Source organism: Staurois parvus, unplaced genomic scaffold, assembly GCF_062004578.1.
Source record: "Staurois parvus isolate SC_StPar_1 unplaced genomic scaffold, SC_StPar_1.0 ptg000114l, whole genome shotgun sequence".
Taxonomy (NCBI): Eukaryota; Metazoa; Chordata; class Amphibia; order Anura; family Ranidae; genus Staurois; species Staurois parvus.
The window spans coordinates 8,606,552-8,628,896 of NW_028317910.1; the positions used below are offsets into that span (position 1 = coordinate 8,606,552).

Consider the following 22,345-nt stretch of genomic DNA (forward strand, 5'->3'; position numbering starts at 1 on the left):
TGTAAAAAATTTCAAATGGGCACAGAGGCAGGATTTTTAATGCAGACGAAACCTTCTATGACTCTTCTGCATTAAAGTTACATACCTACCTGTCCGCCCCTGTGCAATGAGCTGTGCGCATGTATTTCATTGGACATTTCGGCAATGCTGAGCTGACTGAACTCCCACGCAGGAGTGATGTCATCTCAGCCCAGTCAATGGTAGCAGACGGAGACTGATATCCAGAAGACGGTCTCCCAAAGATGTCAGCAGCCAGTGAAGAGCTGTGGGATTCCGCAATGCTGGACTGAAGGTATGTATAGTTTCACTTTAACTACTTCCTATCCGTCCCATAAACAGCCGGACAGGGAGCAGTGCAGGAGTGGGTTGACGTTCATAAACGGCGCTCACATTTTCAGCTTGTGGACACAGCGGAACACCAATCACTGTACGGGACCTCTGTGTGAGGTCCGGATCATGTGATCACTGATTGGCCAATCAGTGATCACATGAATAGTAGTAAGCAAGATGTCACTTCTGACAGCATTGCTTACTACGTGTGAAATCTGTGAATGATCACAGAGGTCACATGGTACAAGGCTATTCACAACAGCCTTGTACCATGTGACAAGCTGTGAAAAATCACAGCTCTCACAGTATTTCTCAATGGTTGCATGAATGCAGCCAGAGAGAAGGAGAAATAATTGCTTTTACAGCCTTTATGGGTGTAAAAGCAATCAGTGTAAAAAAAAAAAAAAAAATCTTCATCACCCCTCACAAGTATCACTATGGTGACACTGTACTGCTAGGGTGACAGTATGTTAAAAAAAAAAACCAAAACAAATAATATAAAAAAATAAAATAAAAATGTAAAACATTTTTTTTTTTAAATGATAATTTTTGGTTATAAACTAATTTGGGTTATTTTTTTACTAAAAAGATAACTGAATACATTTTACAGATTTATAATGAAAAATTATTTATTTACAAAATGTTATATGAAAACCACTTTTTTTCAAAATTTTTGGAATTTTCATTTATATAGTAAAAAAAATAAAAATCCCAGTGGTGAATAAATACCACCAAAATAAAGTTTTATCTGTCTCAAAAAACTGCTAAAAAATTCATATGGGTACAGTGTTGCATGACCGCGCAATGGTCTTTCAAAGTGTGACAGTGCTGAAAGCTGAAAATTGGCCTGGATAGGAAGGGGGTAAAAGTGTCTGGACTTGAAGTGGTTAATAAAAAGATGCAGAATTTTAAGAGATTGACTTTGAAAAGTCATTAAGATTTTAGCGATTGGCTTCACATCTACTTTCATTGCCTGCTAATAGGAGCACATAAGTTCAGTTGATCTAATCTTCATTTTGCATTTAAGTAGGAGCAGTTGTTGGGCTCTTGTCGGGGAGATCACATTGGCCAGTTGCTGAACCCAGACATTCCCCCTTCCCCAACTGCAGTCAGGTCATGCTGAGGCTTGTAGTACCTGTAGGTCTGTGATCCGGATATCCCTAGAGATGAGAGCTCTACACTGGCTCTTGTTGATGTGTGTATTTTGGGTTTAAACTGGATAATTACACAGCATGCACAGTGGGAATACAGGAAGGGGGGTGAGTCTGGAGCTAAGAGGACACATGACAGGCTGTAATAAGATGCTATTTCTAGAGCACAACTGGCAGATGGAGCGGGGAGGCACCAGCTTAACCCTCTGGAGCCTGCGCTGGGGGGGGGGGGGTGAGGTGCACAGGTGAATTTTGCTTACTGAGCTAAAACACTTTATGCTGCTGGTAGGAAGGGAACCTCTGATAGAGTGCAGAATAAAGCAGAGGGCCAGTAGTTGAAATATGTCAGCCTGGCTTGGCTGGGCATTACATTTTTTGTTATAGAGAGAGAATAGGGAAAGGATTGAGGTGCTTACTGGCACTCAGGAAGGGACAAAAGTGATTGTCATTGCCTAGTGTCAAATTGCTGGTAGAAAGTGCTGGTTACGGTGGGGCAGATGAAATATACTTTATCAAAATCCAGTGTAAAACAGTGAAAAGACACCAAATAACGCTAGATGTAAAAAATTAATTAAATGAATCAATTCATATAAGAAATATTGGAATTAAACATCCCTTTCTGCCACTATATAAATAAATCCAACAATAATTTTAAACCCATAGTGATAATGTGAAAAGTGGCACACACACTTAACAGTGCCAAACTAATAGAAAATAGCAAATATAATAAAACATAATAATCCAAAAACAATAATGTGTGAACATATATATACAAATATAATAACTAAAATGATAAATGTGACTCCAAATATACCGTCACTTATATAACTCCACCATGTACTGAAATCAATTTCCAGTGAAAAAAACACTTATTTAGTTTTTCATATATATATATATATATATATATATATTTTTTTTTATACACATTTTTATACACATTTTATGGATTATTATGTTTTATTATATTAGCTATTTTCTATGATTAGTTTGGCACTGTTAAGTGTGTGCACCACTTTTCACATTATCACTGTGGGTTTAAAGTTATAGATGGAATATACTGTTGTTCCCTATAGTGACCAAATCCAGAGTACCATTTTTTGCAGTAAAAGAATAAACCAGCTAGAATCCTGTGGGTTGTTATCAGCAACATCTCCGGGTTCACACTACAAATGACTTGGCCTTGCCAGGGTTGGATTTGGAACTAGCAGATTTATAGACTAATAGTGAAGCTCTTTTCATCATTCAAAAATACTTTATTGACACTGAAACAACAAAAGGACATTGACGAAAACAATCATGTATATTTTAGAACTTAATTACATTGATTTGATCAAGTATTGCAGGAATTATCTTCATAGCACAGTCTGTAGCTGTTGTGGGTCTGAAAGTGATATTTGGCTTGCCACATCTGAAAGCAAAGGGTGACACAAGGAAATCTGATTGCTAGGGACACATCCAATGCACAAGGCCCCTTGTGTTCCAGTGGAGTCTTGGGGTACCAATGACAAACATTTACAAGGGTCAGTCCAACCAATACTCACACTTCTGTATCACACCATTTCGGCTGGAAGTTTTATTTATTGAATATGATGGAAAATATAAGAGGAGGGACACACAAAGGTGGGCAGGAACACCCAAAAATCCCAGGTGGGCAGGAACAAAGCCAGGAATGATAGAAGGGAGGTCTCACTTCTGCAGTTCTCAGATGATATAAGAATCCAGCTGTGACTCAGCCCACGATACTCCTTATACAACTGAAATATCACATTTGGATGGAAAGGCTTTTCAGCTGCTCATGGCCGACTTGGCGATGAATTCTTAAAGAAGTTGTTGGCAATTTGTCGCAGCAGGAGAAGCAAATGACTGATAGGACCCTGAGACAATGGAGATGCTGAAAGGAAAAAAGTAAAATCATGTTATCAAATTGCATGAATCAAAGAATCAGATTGCTATGGTCTGATTGCTAGTATCAGTAAGGACTGGGTGTGAAAGGAGGAAAGCACCAGAAATAGAACATCTAAAGTCCACATTCAGTTTTATTCAGACTCTTACTGTATATAAAAATACTTTTCTCACACCCAGTGCTTGATAGGAGTTAAAACTAGTCGTGCACCGAAATGAAAATTCTTGGACTGAAACGTCAAGATGCATTTGGCCGAAAACCGAAACGGACTTTTTTTTTTTAAAATATTTTATATATATATATATATATATATATATGGATTCTATTCAACTTTTTAATTAACATCATGAATTTAAATAAATATGAATTTATTTTTGTATTTTGAATCTGCCCAGCAACAAGTTGGCAAAAAAAAAAAAAAAACAACATTCGAAAAACACAATCCGCATCAAAAAACTTGCATGCAAAAAAGCAAAACACACTGCAAAAAGGACAAAACGCAAACTGCATTTGTGTGAACCAGGCCTGAGATGCATTGAAAACTCTTCAGAAACGCATACATGTTGCGTTTTGATGCATTTTTTTTGAATCACATGACCTATGAAAAATGCACCCTAAATATGGTAAGATTCATCAACTTCGCAGGTAAAATCGCAGCAAAATCGTGCGTTTTCAGCAGCCATTATTGGCACCTTCTTTCCTTTTGGCAAGGTGCTGATAACACTATTTCCGCCCGATACATTTCAGCCCCTGATATATCGGTGCATCCCTAGTTAATACTAACCTTCTTCACTGTCTCTGTTCATCAAAAACCTAGCACCTCTAAGTTTAGGGGACCATGTGACACTCCCTCACTTCCCATAGAACGGTGCTCAGTGTCTGAGTATCAAACGCCATGCACAAGAGCTATTGCATGGATGGGAGATTAGGAAGGGTGTTTATGGCCCGAAGCAATTTCAAGCACAGGAACTTTCAGGGGCTGCAGTGGGATAGCAGGAAGGAGGTGCTTTTACCACCCCTCAACCACTTCACCTTTAGCTGCAGAGGTAGGAGTCGGGGGTGTTCACATGCAGCGAGCATGATGCTTTGCTTCAAGGCTGCAGCAGGAATGATACCCCTTGTTGTACTCAGCGGGCACTACTGCTTGCCGGCACAACCCATTCAAGTGAGTGGCGCCATGCTACAATCATGCAACATGGTTGCGGCACAGTAGTCAGGCATTTAACGGTTTAAAAGAGGCGGTGAGGAGGCATTGTATCATGGTAAACCCTGTCAAATGCTCTCTGAAGAGCAATCTGAACGAAGATTGCTCTTCAGAGAGAAAAGCAAGTGTAAACAAGAACAGCACAAAGGAAGATGAAATCAGGCCAAAGTAGCAATGTGAAAATAAATCAGGGCCACAGAAGGAGCTTCTTTGGATTATTAAAGTGGAACTAAACTTACCTTGTCTTTATTGGTCCTTGTCCCTCTCTGGTATCTTCTGTGGGGTTCTGGTCTTTAGCCATCTTCACTGACTGGTGCAGGATGACGTCACTCCTGTGCATGCGCAGGAGTCAGTTATCCCTACATACAGGGACTGTGCAGATGATATAAGCTGAGCTGTGTATAAACAAGTCAGTTTACATGCCACAGAAGACAGTGGGCAGGGGGGTTGGTGTATTTTATTGCATAAGAAACAGTTCATGCCTCTTCTGCAAAAAAGGGGGCTTGCCTGCTCGCAGTTTGACAGAGGGACATTTGTTCCACTTTAATCTAACAGTGAGCATCTTGTGGTGTTTGTGCTTTAAACTTTAAAACATTAGGATGGAGCAAAGGTTCTCTGATAATGGAGTAAAGGTTGGATGAAAAGTTTGCATCCAACCTGACTCAGAGGACATGTTCTACCTGCTGAGTCTCTGATTTTCATTCTGGTTTCTTTCTTCTGAGGGAACCCCCAGCTAAATCTTTTGGCCGCTGATACACTTTCTGAATTTGTACCTGTGAAAATGCAGCTAGTGTGTTGCCTGGTTCACCCTCTTTGTCAGCTCACTGCAGCCCAGGCCACACACACTGAAGCAATAGAGGTAGGTTCCCCAGCACAGGATCATATAAAAAAAAAAAAGAGGCTGAAGTCATGCTAGGAGGCCCTGTAAAAAGCCTCTTAAATCACAATGCACCACATTATAACTTTGACTTCATTTGTTTATGTGGGTTTATTGATTCACTAGTAGGTTTGGTCTGGAGTCAGATTCTGTAATATCCGCACAGTCCTGAGTTATTTAATCCCTTCTTTACACAGTCAGCCATTCTGACCTGGATCCAGTCGCAGTAGGATTACGGACATCAGGAGGAGAGCCACCAGGACACGCTGGAACGGGATCCTGCGAACCCAGGTCACCACCACACTCAGTGCTCCATAGAGGAACCGCACCACGTGCTCTCGTCTTGCCTGCAAACGTTCGGCTGCTGCAAAACAAAGATCAGTGGGAAAGCCATTACCATCTGAAATTTACTTTTCCATATTGGTACCCCAGGCGTCCCATAGGCAGGCTTTGACTAGGTACACTGTGGGGGTTATTTACTAAAACTGGAGAGTGAAAAACCTGGTGCAGCTCTGCAGAGAAACCAATCAGCTTCCAGGTTTTATTGCCAAAGGTTAACGTGATATTAAATGCAAACTTTTTTTTTAAATAACAAACATTTCATAATTACCTGATCTGTATTGCACAGAGCAACCCCAAGCCTCCTCTTCTCAGATCCCCAACCAGTGCTCTTGGCCCCTCCCCCCAAGCAGATTGCTATGGGAGCACCCAAACAGACTCACTCCCGAGCCGCTGCTTGCATGTCCATTCACACACAAAGCCATGGCTCGGTCCCACTCCCTCTCTCTTGTCTCACTGGCTGAGATTGACTACCATGCACAGCTGCACCAGATTCTGATTGCACAGCTGTAGTAATTCTACCCGTTTCTTGTATCTAAATCTTGCAATATTCAAACGTGTTTGGGTACAAAGGCTGTATGCGACCTGCTTCTGCCTGCACAATTTTCAATAGAACAGAAACAAAGAAACACAAAACAATGCAGGCCAAATGTGAACAAATAGGGGCCATCCACTCTAAAATAAGAGTTAATAAACCACCTTTGTACCAACGTACATTTAAAAATGTCAAAACAGTAGATGTTATTGTAACCCACTGATACTTATAAACAGTAATGGATAAAGCAATAGTTGGCCATCACACACTGTGCACAGAACCAAACCAAGCAGCTCTGTATCTTGGGATTACTGTGACTGGTCACAGAGAGACCAATCACATCGATCACAGATGTAAACAGTAAAGTGTTTACATCTGTGAGAACACAGAACACCCCTTCTGCTTACAATGGAGGAAGGAGAGGAAAGAATCATTCACGATTCGTGACCACAGCACAATTTCTTCCTCCTTCTACATCTGATCTACAAGTACATCCTATAACTATGTAATCTGTATATTATCCCTTCATCTTCATCCTGCCCGCTGTGTATCCTGTATATTAACTACATCATCACCTCCTCCCTCTGTGTATGACCTGTGTGTGTTGTATTTCGTGCAGCATTACCTAGCTCCATGTTTTATCCACCTCAATACCAGCAGGTTTTTTCATTTCCAAAGCATTACGGCAAAAAAATGGGATCACCTCGGGGTGTCTACTTTACAAAAAGGTGTCAATTTTGGGAACGTTTGTACTGTCCTGGCATTTTTATGGTAACAGAAAATAAGGGAAACAGTTTTTCTTAACGTATTGTCCTTTTAGTTACAAGTGGTAACTAAACACCACCAAAAGATAGCTGTGTTTCAAAAAAATTATAAAATTTATTTGGGTACATCATTACATGACCGAGTAATTGTAAAACTATAACAGCACTGGAAACTGAAAATGGTAATGAAGGGGTATTACAGGCTGGTACTTAAGTGGTTAAAGCGACATTAAAGCTTCCTATTAAAATAACAAACATGTTATACTTACCTGCTCTGTGCAATGGTTTTGTGTAGAGCAGCACCAATCCTCTTCTTCTGGGGTCCCCTTTTAGCGCTCCAGGCTCCTTCTCTTTGGCGGATGCCCCATGGAAAACTTGTCCCTGCGCTGCAATCAATCTGCCCAGTGAGAAGGGAGACAGTGGTCAGAACCGCTGCTCTTTAGCACATCACTGGATCAGATCAGGCTCAGGTAATCATAAGGAGGGGCTGGGGGGGGGGGCAGAATTCAGCAGCACAGAAGGTTTTTCACCTTAAAGTATAACTAAAAGGCAAAACTTTTTTTTTAAGTTTTGGATAGAATGGCTTTATAACCATTTGAAGTGTGCATTCACATTTGTGAATGCACCCTGCCTGCAGTTATATGTGAGAACTTCATTGACCCTGGACTGAAGACTGGCTGCGTTCAGGACTGATCACTTGCATAAGATCGCTGCATGAGAAATTACAGTACATGGTAGTGGGTGTGATTTGCTGTGGGAGCCAGCAGTCTACAATTGCTTTCAATGGTGGGAATCCCTGCTGGGGTGCTTGCATATATTCGCATGCAGGGTGCATTCGCAAGTGTTAATGCACCCTGACAGTGAATTGAAATCTGCTGACCTGTCAGATGCAGAAACACAAAACCATCTTCAGCTTAGTGATACACTTGGCAATTCTGTAGCAGTTTTGTTCACAATTAATTGTATCAATTTTCAAAGCAAATTTGATCATCTGATCACATAAAGTGGCTGTAAGGGGCCATGCAAACTGGCTTAAAAAAAAGCTGCTCCTAGAGGAGTTTAGTGTTTTGCCTGTAGAAGCAACTAATGTTATCCTATATGTCTATGCACATTAGTATGCTTAGGAGGAATATTTTAAGCTCAGAGTTTAGAGGCAGAAAAAACAACACCTGTTTTGCGTTTTTGAGAGCAGTTTTCTGGCAGAAATAAAACCCGCTAAACCCTGCTAACTACTCCTAAATGCTAGCACAAAAAACGCTCAGAATTAGCGTTTTGTTCTGCCAAGTGCACTGGCAATTTTTTTAAGCCAGTGTACATGGACCCTTAAGGGTCATTTAAAAAAAAAAATAACAAATATGTTATACTTACCTGTTCTGTGCAATGGTTTTGCACAGAACTGCCCTGATCATTTTCTTCTAGGGTCCCTGTCGGCACTCTAGGCTCCTCGGATTTCCACCATAGGAAGCTGCTTCGTATTGTGGCACACCTGTAGGCTTGATCCCGAGCCACATTGCCTGTGCCCATAGACACAGACCGCTTAGTTTGGTTGTCAGGAACAGGAGTTAATGGCTCCAGCTGCTATCAATCTACCATGCGAGGAGGGAGAGAGCTGCTGCTCTCGTGCACAGCGCAGGATCAAGATCGGGTTCAGGTAAGTATAAAGGGGGCTGGCAGAGGGAGCTGCATTCTCTGCATTAAGGTAAAAACCTTCTCCTTTAGTACCACTTTAAATCCAGTAAAAGGTTAAAGTGTATCTAAACCCAAAAAGAATAATGTAATTTATCGCAGCTTAATAGACCCTGGACATGGTGACAACATCATTTTCCTTTTTTCACCTGGTGATCCTGCCAGTAACACACTTACCTTCCTAGGGTGACCGCACTCACTCAATGAACTGTATCCATGGAGAAGCAGTATTGTCACCCTAGGACAGGATTACAAATACACCTTCCCCTCTTCTCATTTCTGTAACATTGAGGAAACATGTTCTGTATGTAACTGACAAGAGTAAACCACAGGCACGGAGTCCAGGAAGTAATCAGCTCATAGAAGATTTTTGGCAGGATTAACAGGTATTTTTTCACTTATTGGACATAACAAAACACTTTCAACTTTGCAATCATCTTTTTAACCGAAAGCTGCAGAAGAGCTTCACGAATTGCCAAGTATAGGGCCAGTACAGGTTGTTGTATTCAGTTCAGTTATAGGCGGGCTACCAGAAGTTCCAGATGTCTGCGTTACCTAATAACCTCCCAAATATGGAGGGCGAAAATGAGAATTTGATTGGCTGCTATGGATAATACAAACAGTTCCTCCTGCAGACAGTGGTACAACAGGGAAGGCCTGTCAATTGGCAGAGGAAGAGATGCTCATACCTGGAGGATGGTCTGGCTCCCCTGGACTCTCACGCTCGGTCTCTTCCTCCACCCGCTTTAAACGCCTCCTTTCTTCAGCTACGGCTGTGAGGGCCACTTCCTGTTGCTGTGTGGTGAATGCTCTGGGATCCTGTGCCAGCTCCTCAGCCTCTGAGAAGTGACCAAGGGGGAGCAAAATACGCAGGAGATAAAGTTCTGCCACTACTCGGTACCCTGGCATGAGCTGGTTCTTGGGATCGCTCAGCCAATCACGGCTCAGTTCTAGCATCACATGGGGCTGCTTCACACTGCTGTAAAGGAGGAGGCTACAGAGAAACAAAATGTTTGATTATATGCGAATATCCCACAGAAGCAATCCCCAGAGGAAACTTGGGAGCAAAGAACTCTCAGCTGCATCACATATCACTCATCATAGACTCCCAGGTGAAACTAAGTTTTGAAAAATCTGCTTTTAAAATTGACCTGTTGTCAGAGTACAGAATATGATGTCTGACAGTGATGTATTTCTGAATATAGGGCTGCCTACATTTGCCTGAAGTTCAGATTTAAGCTCCACAGGAGAGCCCTGGGCTGTGTGACGACTGAGCCCCAATCTGTTTTCAGGACTCCTGGGAAAGACTTGGTAGGATGGAGCTGAAAAAAGGGATCTCCCACCAACCTGCCCTTCATTTCAGACATCACTCAGCCCTGGTCGAGTTCACCAGATGAGAGCTTTTAACCAGTAAACAGTCATTTCAAAATAAAAAGTGGAGCCCATCTCCAGGAAAAATATTTTATGTAATTTTACATGAAAGGGGGGGGTGAATATCCTATGTTAGAATTTTATTGCCATCTGTGTTCTTATTGGGGAAATTTCCTGTCAAGACAGGAAGTGATGGGTAATTTCTCCAGAAGGAGCACAGAGAAAAATAAAAATTTTTAGGTCTCAGGCACATAGACCAGGTTGGGGGCAAATGAAGTATAACTAAGGGTTAAATAGAAATTAATTTAGTAAAAAAATTAGATATTACACACACACTATATTGCCAAATGTATTTGTCAGCCTGCCTTTACACACACATGAACTTTAATGGCATCCCAGTCTTAGTCTGTAGGGTTCAATATTGAGTTGGCCCGCCCTTAACAGCTTCAGTTCTTCTGGGAAGGCTGTCCACAAGGTTTAGGAGTGTATCTATGGGAATGTTTGACCATTCTTCCAGAAGCGCAAGGACACTGATGTCGGACGAGAAGGCCTGGTTCGCAGTCTCCACTCTAATTCATCCTAAAGGTGTTCTATGGGGTTGAGACCAGGACTCTGTGCAGGCCAGTCAAGTTCCTCCACCCCAAACTTGCTCATCCATATCTCTATGGACCTTGCTTAGTGCATTGGTGCACAATGCTGTTGGATCAAGAAGGGGACATCCCCAAACTGTTCCCACAAAGTTGGGAGCACAAAATTGTCCAAAATGTCTTGGTATGCTGATGCCTTTCCTTCACTGGAACTAAGGGGCCAAGCCCAACTCCTGAAAAACAACCCCACACCATAATCCCCCCCACCAAACTTTACACTTGGCACAATGCAGTCAGGCAAGCACCATTCTCCTGGCAACTGCCAAACCCAGACACATCCATCGGATTACCAGAGAGAGAAGCATTATTTGTCACTCCGGAGAACACATCTCCACTGCTCTAGAGTCCAGTGGCGGCGTGCTTTACACCATTGCATCCAACGCTTTGCATTGCACTTGGTGATGTAAGGCTTGGATGCAACTGCTCGGCCATGGAAACCCATTCCATGAAGCTCTCTACACACTGTTGTTGTGCTAATCTGAAGGCCATGTGAAGTTTGGAGGTCTTTAGCTATTGACTCTGTAGACAGTTGGCGACTTCTGTGCACTGTGCGCTTCAGCATGTGCTGACCCCGCTCTGTCATTTTACGTGGCCTACCACTTCGAGGCTGACTTGCTGTTGTTCTCAGTTGCTTTCACTTTGTTATAATACCACTAACAGTTGACCGTGGAATTTTTAGTAGCCAGGAAATGTCACGGATGGACTTATTGCACAGGTGGCAACCTATCACGGTACCACGCTTGAATTCACTGAGCTCCTGAGAGCGAGCCATTCTTTCACAAATGTTTGTAGAAGCAGTCTGCATGCCTAGGTGCTTGATTTTATACACCTGTGGCCATGGAGGTGATTGGAACACCTGAATCCAATGATTTGGATATATATATATATCTCAGTATATAAACTCTTATTTTTAAAACTGATGTCATATGCAGAACACAGGTCACACCTTCAATCTATATATGGATGAAATAGTAAACTCAATTAAAGAATACATCAATATATTAGATTTACTCAATGACACCTGCAGACTATCTGAAAGTGTCATTGTACACAGCCGCTTCTGCTGTACAATACAAAGCAGTTGCCAGTAATATAGACAATAGGAGTGTCAGGGGGAAAGGAGATAGAGAAAAGATGTGACTTAAAAACTATTGAGATTTTTTTCAGATTTATCTTTTTGTGTCTGCAGTAATCCCCACTAGCACAATACGGTTGTCAGTGGCCGTTATACAGAGAATTTCTTTTGTCAGACGACCATTACCACAACTCCATGATGTTGTGTGGCATCTCCTGTGCGCTCTGGTAATACTGGAAGAGCCAGGGCAGGACCTCCCTCCATTGCTCCATCTCCGCCAGGGCCTGAATCCCGATCACACACAGTGAGGCCTTCACTTGTTCATTCCTGAAGGGACAACACATTGATCAGTCCATTCATCTCACTCACCAGAGGTTCATTGTGAATTATGCAGTTTTATTAACTAAATATTTATGTGGTTATAAGCATTACATAAGGCCATCTATGATCTGCATGAAGGCTAGAAAACTGTGCACAAAGGGCCACATCAACCATGGCAGTCTCAGGAAGATTTTACTAATCCTGCATCAATTTAGGGTAGAGAATATCCAGAAAAGTTCTATAACAAATTAACATAGTCATGTAAATCCTGGTGTCTATACAGTTCCTGGTTGTGTTCACAAATCTCTGATACAGATCAGTCCCTGCAGCAGTTGCTCTCCTTGTGAGTTGCTTTAAAGTTGCAAAATTACAGTCTGATCACTTGGGGAAAGGAGACTGAGGAAATGCTTCCTTCTGCTTGCAGCAGACTGATGACATCATCTTAGTCTAGGCTAAACTGGAGCTCAGGTACAGCTTTTTAATGATAAAACAGGAAAATAATGTATGGTGAGCCACCAGCCCACACTTATAAGTCATCATAGACTGAGGATTCGTCAGCACTGATCACTGCAAGTAGAATCTAAGGTTCTCCTTCCATCAAGCAAAAACTATCCTACATATGCTTTTGTTTTGTCGCTAGAAAAATAATTTTGCTGAATTGCAAAAATACTAATCCACCTTCCATACAAAACTTTGTAGGACTGGATGTGTGTATGCATTTGTGTTTTTGAACCCAACTTGTTCATTTCAGCACTGTCTAAATTTGGGTTCTGCATAGCACTAACATTTTTTTGGTTCGTTCTGTGTACAATTTATTCTGTCGCTCCATTATTGGGGCTCCTGATTACCTGTGTGTCTATTTTAACTTTTGTTAAAATGCTAAATAAACACCTCTTAAAAAATAAAAACAAAAAAACCACACAACTATCGACACAACAGCACTGATTTAGGTCCGTTAAAGTGGAACTGGTAAAACAGCTACACCTACAGCCCAAATCTACACTACTATAACATTTTTGTGATTCCGTTCAGCCAGTCCTGTAATCTTCATGCACTGCAAAGCCAGGACAACAATATTAATGACAACTATATATCCCATGTGATCCGTCTGCTACTAGGACTATGAGAATGCATACCGTCTAACACTTCTTTTGCCCCCAGTGTCTGAAACATGTTAGTATGACAGTGCTGCATGAGACAGTACAACCAGATTGGCTCAGAGCATAGAAACCATCCACCACCCCCAGATTGATTTCTGCTATGCTAGGTATTGAGAGAATATAATATGAAGACACATTTCAGGCTCTTATACTTGTAGTATTTTTAGGTGGTGATAATTAAATAGATTTGTTTTAAAATAAAATACAACTGAAATGAAATATTTGTATCTATCCATTCTGAGATACATTTTATGTGTCCGATTCCCAGTATCACTCGCCCCTACTTTTCTCAGATGTACTCAGGTACAGCCCATGGTTTTTGATTCATCAGTTATGTAGGCAGGGTTTAATGTGTACCTAAAGCCAAAAATGTCTTATCAGTTTTGGGTGGGGTTTGTTTTTCTGGGTTGGGGAGTGGGTGGAGCTTGTGTTTCTGCACCAGGGAATGGGCATGGTTTGTCTTTGTGTCAGAGTGGGCGTAGTTTATTTTAGGGTCAGACTGTGGGTGTGGTTTGTTTTTGAGTCAGAGTGGGCGTGGTTTGTTTTTGCACTACATAAAAAACAAACGAGGGTGCAAATGCCTTGCGCATCATCCTTTACGTCTTATTAAAGTGTATTATAACGTGTAAGGGATAATGCACTAGGCGTTTGCGCCCTCTTTTGTTTTTTATGTAACGAACAGTGTTGAATTCCCTCATCTGAAGGAGGGCTGCACCACCATCTTTTTGCAGTCCCGGTTGTACAAGAATACGTGACACATTGTTATGTGATGAGTGCCTATATCTACTTCTGAGCGCTAAAGTTTGAACCTTTTTCCTTAAATATGTGGTTTGTTTTTGGGTCAGGGAGTGGGCATGGTTTGTTTTGGGGTCAGAGAGTGGGAGTATTTTGTTTTTGGGTCAGGGAGTGGGTGTGGTTTGTTTTGGATCAGAGTGGGTGTAGTTTGTTTTTTGGTCAGGGAGTGAGCGTGGTTTGTTTTGGATTAGAGTGGGTGTAGTTTGTTTTTAGGTCAGAGAGTGGGCGTGGTTTGTTTAGGGGTCAGAGAGTGGGTGAAGTTTTTTTTTGGACCAGAGAGTGGGCATGGTTTGTTTTGGATCAGAGAGTGGGCATGGTTTGTTTTGGACCAGAGAGTGGGCATGGTTTGTTTTGGATCAGAGAGTGGGCATGGTTTGTTCAGGGTCAGAGAGTGCGTGTAGTTTGTTTTTGAGTCATGGAGTGGTCGTGGTCTGATTTTGGATTAGAGTAGGCATGGTTTATTTTGGGGTCATGTAGTGTCCATGGCTTGTTTTTGGGTCAGGAAGTGGGCGTGGTTTGTTTTGGGTCAGGGAATGGGCGTGGTTTGTTTTGGGTCATGGAGTAGGTGTGGTTTGTTTTGGGTCAGGAAGTGGGCGTGGTTTGTTTTGGGCCAGGGAGTGGGCGTGGTTTGTTTTGGGTCAGGGAGTGGACATGGTATGTTTTGGGTCAGGGAGTAGGCGTGGTTTGTTTTGGGTCATGAAGTGGCCGTGGCTTGTTTTGGGTCATGGAGTTGCTGTGGTTTGTTTTTTAAACAGAGTGGGTATGGTTTGTTTTTGGGTCAGAAAGTACGCATGGTTTGTTATTGAAAGTGGGCGGAGTTTGCTTTTCATAGACATATAACAGATACACTCACTTTGTGTCTCCAGCCTCTGCCGATAGGATCTGCAGGCCTCTATCACAGAGCTTCAACGCTCCAGCAAAGTTCCTTTCTAGCACCAGAAGGTCAGCTGCGGCATCTAACAGACACACAGTTGGCGGCGTCCCTGACAGTGACAGATGCGACCAATCCCACATGGCGCTCAGGGAGCAGCTAGACACGTTCTCTGTCACCGCCATTGCAGAGGAGCCGACATCGACAGGGGACCCTAAGAACCAAGACATGGTGGTCAGGATAGATAATCAGAAACTGTGAGCAGATAAATGAGGATTACTTTGAGCAAGGCAGAGAAAGAGATCTGTATTAGGACAGCACCTTAGCCTGGGTTCAGACCTTTGATTGTCAGAAACACACGTGATACAGAGCTCTTTTTTGACATGTAAAGAAACGTGCTGCCATTTAGCAGACGTGCAGTGGTGCCATGATTGTTAAGGGCACCCTAGGCATCTGCAGACGTAACATCATGTGGTCAAGCTTGGTGTGTTTTTGGAAAATAATCTGAGACTTCTTTCTGTGTTTCTTACATGTATGGCAGCCCACTGAAATGAATGGGCTGCCCGACTTGTGGAAATGCGCCCACGCTTGGTTGCACCTGTAGGTGTGAAAAGTCTTACACTCTGATGGTACAATCACCCGCAAACACAGAAAATAATCTAGATTTTTACATCTCTCCTTGTGCCTGCGACACACCTTACAATCTGGTTGTCCAACCTTCAAAATGACCAAAACTAGAGCCTGCCTAAACAATCCCAATGAACTTGAATCCTTTCAGACAGTCCCTTGCATGACATAGTTGTTGGTCAATCTATAGAAGATTGTAAGGCGTGTGGACTTTAAAGAGACATATTTTAAATAAAAGGTGAACACCCCCCAGCAACCTAAATACACAGGTTATGTGTCACGTATTGCCTGCGCTCTCTGCTCTGTTACAGGACCGCATTGCATGGGAGGGGTGACAACACTTTTTAAAGGTGCAGCTCTGCAGAGCGTGTCACTGCCCAGTCTTATGTCTGCTCAAAAGTATTGTCAAGTATTGACACAGTGGTGCTGCCCCCCCTGAGCACTCCCTTTAATTCTAAGGACCTCCCCTTTCTGCCCACCATCTTTCACAGCAGTCACTCCCACTGCAAGCCTGATTTTAGCTCTCGTCAGTAGTGTAGCAACTCAGTAGAATAGATTTACACTGATGTGCATCAGCCAAAGATTTACATTTTGCAGTGGTTTTATATGCCTAATGTTGAAATGTCTCCGGTGTGGACACTGACAAGCACAAAGGTTGATTTTTAGAAGAGTGTGGAAGGATTACACCCCCGTCAGGTTATTATTGCTGTCTGTGTCCACACTGGGAAGATCCACCCTATTTGCCACTGAGACAAAAAGTGATGGGAAAAAATATTTACATTTGTCACCAGAACAGGAAGTGAAGGGAAACCAGTCAGTAGAGACACCTGTTCCAGTGACAGCTAAGAGGGGATTTCCCTCATTTCCTGAAGAGAAATCTGCACTACTTCCAGTGTCACCCCTGTATTTTCCCATAAGGCCCCTGTGATAACCACATCGTGTTCAGCAAGTTCTGGGGTTACCTTAAGAGATTGTAGGAAAAAAACAACTTTTTTTTTAAATAACAAACATGTCATACTTACCTGCTCTGTGTAATGGTTTTGCACAGAGCAGCCCGGATCCGCCTCTTCTTCGGTCCCCCGCTGCTGTTGCCTCCTACCACTTGCTATGGGGGTACTCCTGAGCCAGCTCTGTGTGTTCATAAACACAAACAGCACAGTTCGGCCCGCCCCTCCCCTCCCCCCTTCAATGTATAGAATTCATCAACCACTTCCCTACCACCCTATAGCAGAACTACTGCTACAGGGCAGCACAAAATCACGTATATATATATATATATATATATATATATATAATATATGTGATTTTGCATTTCTGGGTAGGGGGCACAAGCGTGCGCCGCCCTACCCGTGCCACCATTGGCGGCTTCAGATGTTGATCATTGGGTCCCGGATGGAGATTCCTCTTCAGCACCTGCCGATCATCACTGACAGGGGAGAGGTCTGTGTGTAAACACAGGTCTCTCTCCTGCCAGCAGTAACATGCTGCTGTGTATTTCTCTGCACATCAGAGAAATACACAGCAGCATGTTTCCCTAGTAAGACAGCACACAGTTAACCCTTTGATCACCCCAGATGTTAACCCCTTCCTGCCCAGTGTCATTAGCACAGTTTCAGTGCTTTTTATTAGGGGGAAATCAGTGACAGTTAGTCAGTTCCCCACTCAGTGTCAGAATGCCCGCTGCAGTCCCGCAATAAATTGCTGATTGCCGCCATTAGTAGTATAAAAAATAAAAATATAAATTCCAGTATACATACCGCCATTTGTAGACGCTAATAACTTTCATGTAAACCATTTCAGTCTGCCTGGCAGTACTAGGGTCACCGGTTCAAATCCCAACCATGGCACCACCTGCCCGGAGTTTGCATGTTCTCCCTGTGCCTGCGTGGGTTTCCTCCCACACTCCAAAGACATGCTGGTAGGTTAACCGTTTCAATACCGTGCAATTTTACACCTTCCTGCCCAGGCCATTTTTCAGGTTTCAGCGCTCTCACACTTTGAATGACAATTGCGCGGTCATACAACATTGTACCCAAACTAAAATTTTATCATTTTCTTCACACAACTAGAGCTTCTTTTGGTGGTATTTAATCACCGCTGGGGTTTTTATTTTTTGCTAAATTAAAAAAAAAAGACCAAAAATTTTAAAAAAACACGTTTTTCTTTGTTTCTGTTATAAAGGTTTACAAATAAATAATTGTTCTTCATAAATTTAGGCCGAGATGTATTCTGCTACATGTCTTTTGTGAAAATAACCCAAATTAGGATGTATTTTTTAGTTTGTAGGAAAGTTATAGAGTTCACAAACTGTGGTATAGATCTGAAAATTGATCAATCCTGAAGTACTGACAGCCAATCTCATTTCTTGAGGTCCAAGAATGTCAGAATAGTACAGATATCCCCCAAATGACCCCTTTTTGCAGAGTAGACAGTCCGACGTACTTCATAAGAGGCATGGCGAGTTTTTTGAAGTTGTATTTTTTTGTCATAATTTTTCGGAAAATTAAAAAATTAAAAAAATTATTTTCACTATTTTTTTTTTACATACTGTCACCAGTGCAGTACAGCGTCATCATATAACTGGCATGGTGGTGAACAGGGACACTGACTGGTGACAGTATGAAAAAAAAATATATATATTTTTTTTTTTTTAATTTTTATTATATTTAATTTTTTATTACATTTTTTATTTATTTTTTTTAAGATTTTTTTTTCATATTTTACTATGACCAAAGTAGTACAATGTTACCATAGTAACATTGTACTACTTTGGGGAAGTGATCAGTATTTTTTTTTTACACAATTTGCTTATAGCAAAGAATTACTTTGCTATAAGCAAGCATTTACCTGAATGAAATCGATTCATTCAGCTTTTTTTTTTTTTTTTTTGTGCTTAGCTGTGATTTGGTCACAGCTAGTCACATGACATGTGCATGTGATTAGCTGTGACCATTCACAGCTAGGCACTAGTATACAATGGATGGCATCATGAATGAAGCCATCCATTGTATACAACTGTCATGTGACCTGCTGTGATTGGTCACAGCAGGTCACATGGTAGCAGCAACGGGAGCTGGTACTCGGATCTGTCATCGGCCGTGTCCGAGGTGCACGGCCGGTGACAGATCGCACTGCTGCACCGCTCTGCATTAGCGCAAACTGCAAATGGTGTGCACCCGGAGTGCAGAGACACTTTTGAAGCCGCCAAACGGCCATTGGCCGGGCGGCTAATGGTTAATTGGCTCCTGTCTAAATAGTCCCTAGTATGTGTATGTATGAATGAATGTGAGTTAGGGACCTTAGATTGTACGCCCCTTGATGGTTAGGGACTGATGAATGCACAATATATATCTAAAAGCGCTATGTAAATTGATAGCGCTATATAAGTACCTGAAATAAATAAATTTACACGTATTGGGATTTTTTTTAGCAGAGATGTAGCAGAATACATTTTGGCGTACATTTATGAAGAACTTTGATTTTTAAAATTTTTTTACTGGACGTTTTATGGCAAAAAGTCACAAATATTTTTTATTTTTCAAAATTGTTGGTCTCTTTTTGTTTATAGTGCAAAAAATAAAAAATGCAACCAAATACCACTGAAAGAAGGCTCAATTTGTGGGAAAATACAAATTTCATTTGAGTGCAGCGCTGCATGACCGTGCAATTGTCAGCGCCATATCACAAAACATGGCCTGGTCAGGAAGGGGGGTAGATCCTCAGGAGGCCAAGTGGTTAAGGTAAGAACCTGCCTCTAGAACCACTTTAAGGGCTCATTCACACCATGAGGGGCGTCCAAGCCTGCTCACTTTTTTGCACGTGTCCATGCATGGTCCTTAGGGCAGTCATTCATTTCAGTTGGCTGTCCTGTGTGAAACTGGTGCAGATATGATTCTTGAAGTTGCATCGCACCAACCCGCACAGTACTGGCGCACCATACGCTCAGGCGGCTGCAGACATGCACATTTGGTAGGCAGGATTTGACACCATTAGGAATGAATGGCACCCACACATGACAATTGCATGAGGCGGCACATGTTACTGCTGTGTGGGAAAATCCTGCACACATTCCACCAGACCTGACAGACAACCGCAGAGGGTCACACTGGGGACTGCGAACTCCCACCTCCACAAAACAGGGAGGGAGCAGGGGCGGACTGACCATTTGGAAACTTGGGCACTGCCTGAGGTCAGTAGGGGGCGCTGTGAAATGCCCCTGGTACATTTTTCATAGACTTTTTTGAGTTTGGGCAAGGACACAGGGGCCCCATGATCCCCTATTGCCCAGGGGCCCCATGAGTTGTCAGTCCGCCCCTGGGAGGGAGCTTCAGGTGTGACACCCTATTGTAGATCTACAAGTCCCAGCACACCCACCCTGCCCCCATTATGCTTCAGGTTTAGGAACCCAACTCCCAGCATGCTCTACAGCACAGGACTGCCATGCAGCTCTGCACTCCCAGCAGACACCGCGCCCCCAGCCAGTCTCCCATACTGGGATTTGCAGTCCCTCAGCCCCTCCCACACACACCTGGGTGAGACGAGGGTCTTCAGGAAGTCCCGGCTGCAGCTCCTCCCTGCGGGGAGAAGTCAGCCAATAGCAGCGTACCTTTCATCATCCCTCAGCTGCAGCGCCTGTAATTGTCTGCTTATCAGGACTGGCTCACACGGGTCTCAGGCTCCTCCCAGCCGTTCGCAGTGTGACGTATCATAGTGTATCTCTGGAGGGAAGGGCGGGGCAGAGAACAGTAGAGGTGTTACAATGGGGTCTATCCGCACGGCGGATCAGAGGCTGTGTGTGTGTTCCATCCTAGGGACGATATAATAGGGGAGGGCCCCCAAAATCATTACAGTGATCCCACATGCTTCCTATAATTCCTATTAACCACTTGCTGTCAGGACCATTTTTGGCACGCACATCGAAGTTTTTTTTTTGTTGCTAGAAAATACGGGCGTACCCCAGTTTTCGAATTTTATTTGTTCCGCAGGACTTTTCGTATTGCCAAAAATTCGTAAACCCAAATGTGGTTGCCCATAGGAATGCATTGAAAGCCAATTAATCCGTGCACTTTAACCGCTTGCCTACTGGGCACTTATACCTCCTTCCTTCCCAGGCCAATTTTCAGCCTTCAGCACTGTCGCACTTTGACAATTGCACGGTCATGCAACATTGTACTCATGACATTTTTATCATTTTTTCTCACAAATAGAGCTTTCTTTTGGTGGTATTTACTTGTCGCTGGATGTTTTATTTTTTGCGCCGTAAACAAAAGAGCAAAAAATTAGAAAAAAAAAAGTTTTGTTTCTATTATAAAATTTTGCAAACAGGTAATTTTTCTCCACTGATGTGCGTTGATGAGGCTGCACTAATGACGTGGCACTGATAGCACAGACAGGCGGCACTGATGAGCTGGCACTGATGATGGGTACTGATAGACGGCACTGTTGGGCTGCACTGACGTGCACAGGTGGGTGGCACTGCTGGGCACTTGTGTACGGAACTGGTGGGTGGCACTGCTGGGCACTGATCATCAGTGCCCTGATCGGTGCTGATCCCTGCTCCTCGGCAGTACTTTCCTCATGCTCTGACAGCGTGAGGAAAGTGCAGCCAAGAACCGGCAATTGCATCTTCCGGTGATCAGCATGTCATTGGACACGGCTGATCACGTGGTAAAAGACAGCTGTGATTGGCCTTTTACCGCATCCTGCGATCAGCTGTGTCCATAGAATACAGCAATCATGGAGATCGCCGGGGGCGTGCAGGAGAGCGCCTTCTGGGAGGATGTCATATGATGGGTTCTCAGAACTGGCTAGCCGCAGTGCAGCCGTCATTCGGCTACCTGAGGCCGACAACTGGTTAAAGGCATAAATACTGTACAGGGACATGATTAAGAATTCATTTGTAAATGCATTGAAAATCAATCCATTCCGGAGGTCAGAAAAAAGTAAAAAAAAGTTTTATCTGTTCAAAACTATAAAGTGCACTTTAAAGGCATAAAGGGACATGATTAAAAAAAATGTTGTAAATGCATTGAAAATCAATTAATCCGTTCCTATTGCAAAAAAAATTTGTAAACCGAGCTGTTATTTTTTAGATTTTTAGACAGGTAATCTTTTTTAAGAGATTGAGGGTCAATTAGATCCCTGATCCACCCGTCTGAACTAGTTAAAGATCTCCAATCTTCATGTGGCCTTCAGATTAGCCCAACAACAGTGTGTAGAGAGCTTCATGGAATGGGTTTCCATGGCCGAGCAGCTGCATCCAAGCCTTACATCACCAAGTGCAATGCAAAGCGTTGGATGCCGTGGTGTAAAGCACGCTGCCACTGGACTCCAGAGCAGTGTAGATGTGTTCTCTGGAGTGACCAATCTGGCTTCTCTGTCTGACAATCTGATGGATGTGTCTGGGTTTGGCGGTTGCCAGGAGAATGGTACTTGCCTGACTGCATTGTGCCAAGTGTAAAGTATGGTGGAGGAGGGATTATGGTGTGGGGTTTTTTTCAGGGGTTGGGCTTGGCCGCTTAGTTCCAGTGAAGGGGACTCTTAAGGCAGTAGTAAACCGCAACAAAGAAAAAAAAAAAAAAAAAAAAAGTCTCCTGCAAGGTAATGTCATAATGTGCTACTATGCATCACAACATACTAGCACATTGTCACATTGTGTAAAACTTACCTTAAAACAAAATGGCGCACGG

General features: G+C 42.8%; 1 protein-coding gene across 2 annotated transcripts; it reads right to left on the reverse strand.

Annotated features, from left to right (window-relative positions):
* Positions 1–2,713: 2,713 nt before the first annotated feature.
* Positions 2,714–20,377, reverse strand: PEX26 (peroxisomal biogenesis factor 26). Of its 2 annotated transcripts, none has more exons than XM_089671869.1 (6): positions 20,263–20,377; positions 15,012–15,243; positions 12,069–12,209; positions 9,479–9,783; positions 5,677–5,829; positions 2,714–3,372 (listed from the first exon to the last, which is right to left on the reverse strand). In XM_089671869.1, the coding sequence occupies exons 1-6, from the start codon at positions 20,270–20,272 to the stop codon at positions 3,275–3,277; spliced, it is 939 nt and encodes a 312-aa protein (XP_089527995.1). In that variant the 5' UTR covers positions 20,273–20,377; the 3' UTR covers positions 2,714–3,274. The 2 variants fall into 2 exon arrangements, with proteins under 2 accessions (XP_089527995.1, XP_089527996.1); XM_089671870.1 differs by having other exon boundaries at positions 20,185–20,338.
* Positions 20,378–22,345: the final 1,968 nt, after the last annotated feature.

Coding starts and splice junctions, on each gene's coding strand:
- PEX26 (XM_089671869.1), bottom strand. Junction 9,784..12,068: donor CACAACATCATGGAGTTGTG/GTAATGGTCGTC, acceptor GTTTCTCTGTAG/CCTCCTCCTTTACAGCAGTG. Junction 5,830..9,478: donor GGAGCCAGACCATCCTCCAG/GTATGAGCATCT, acceptor TTTGTTTTGCAG/CAGCCGAACGTTTGCAGGCA.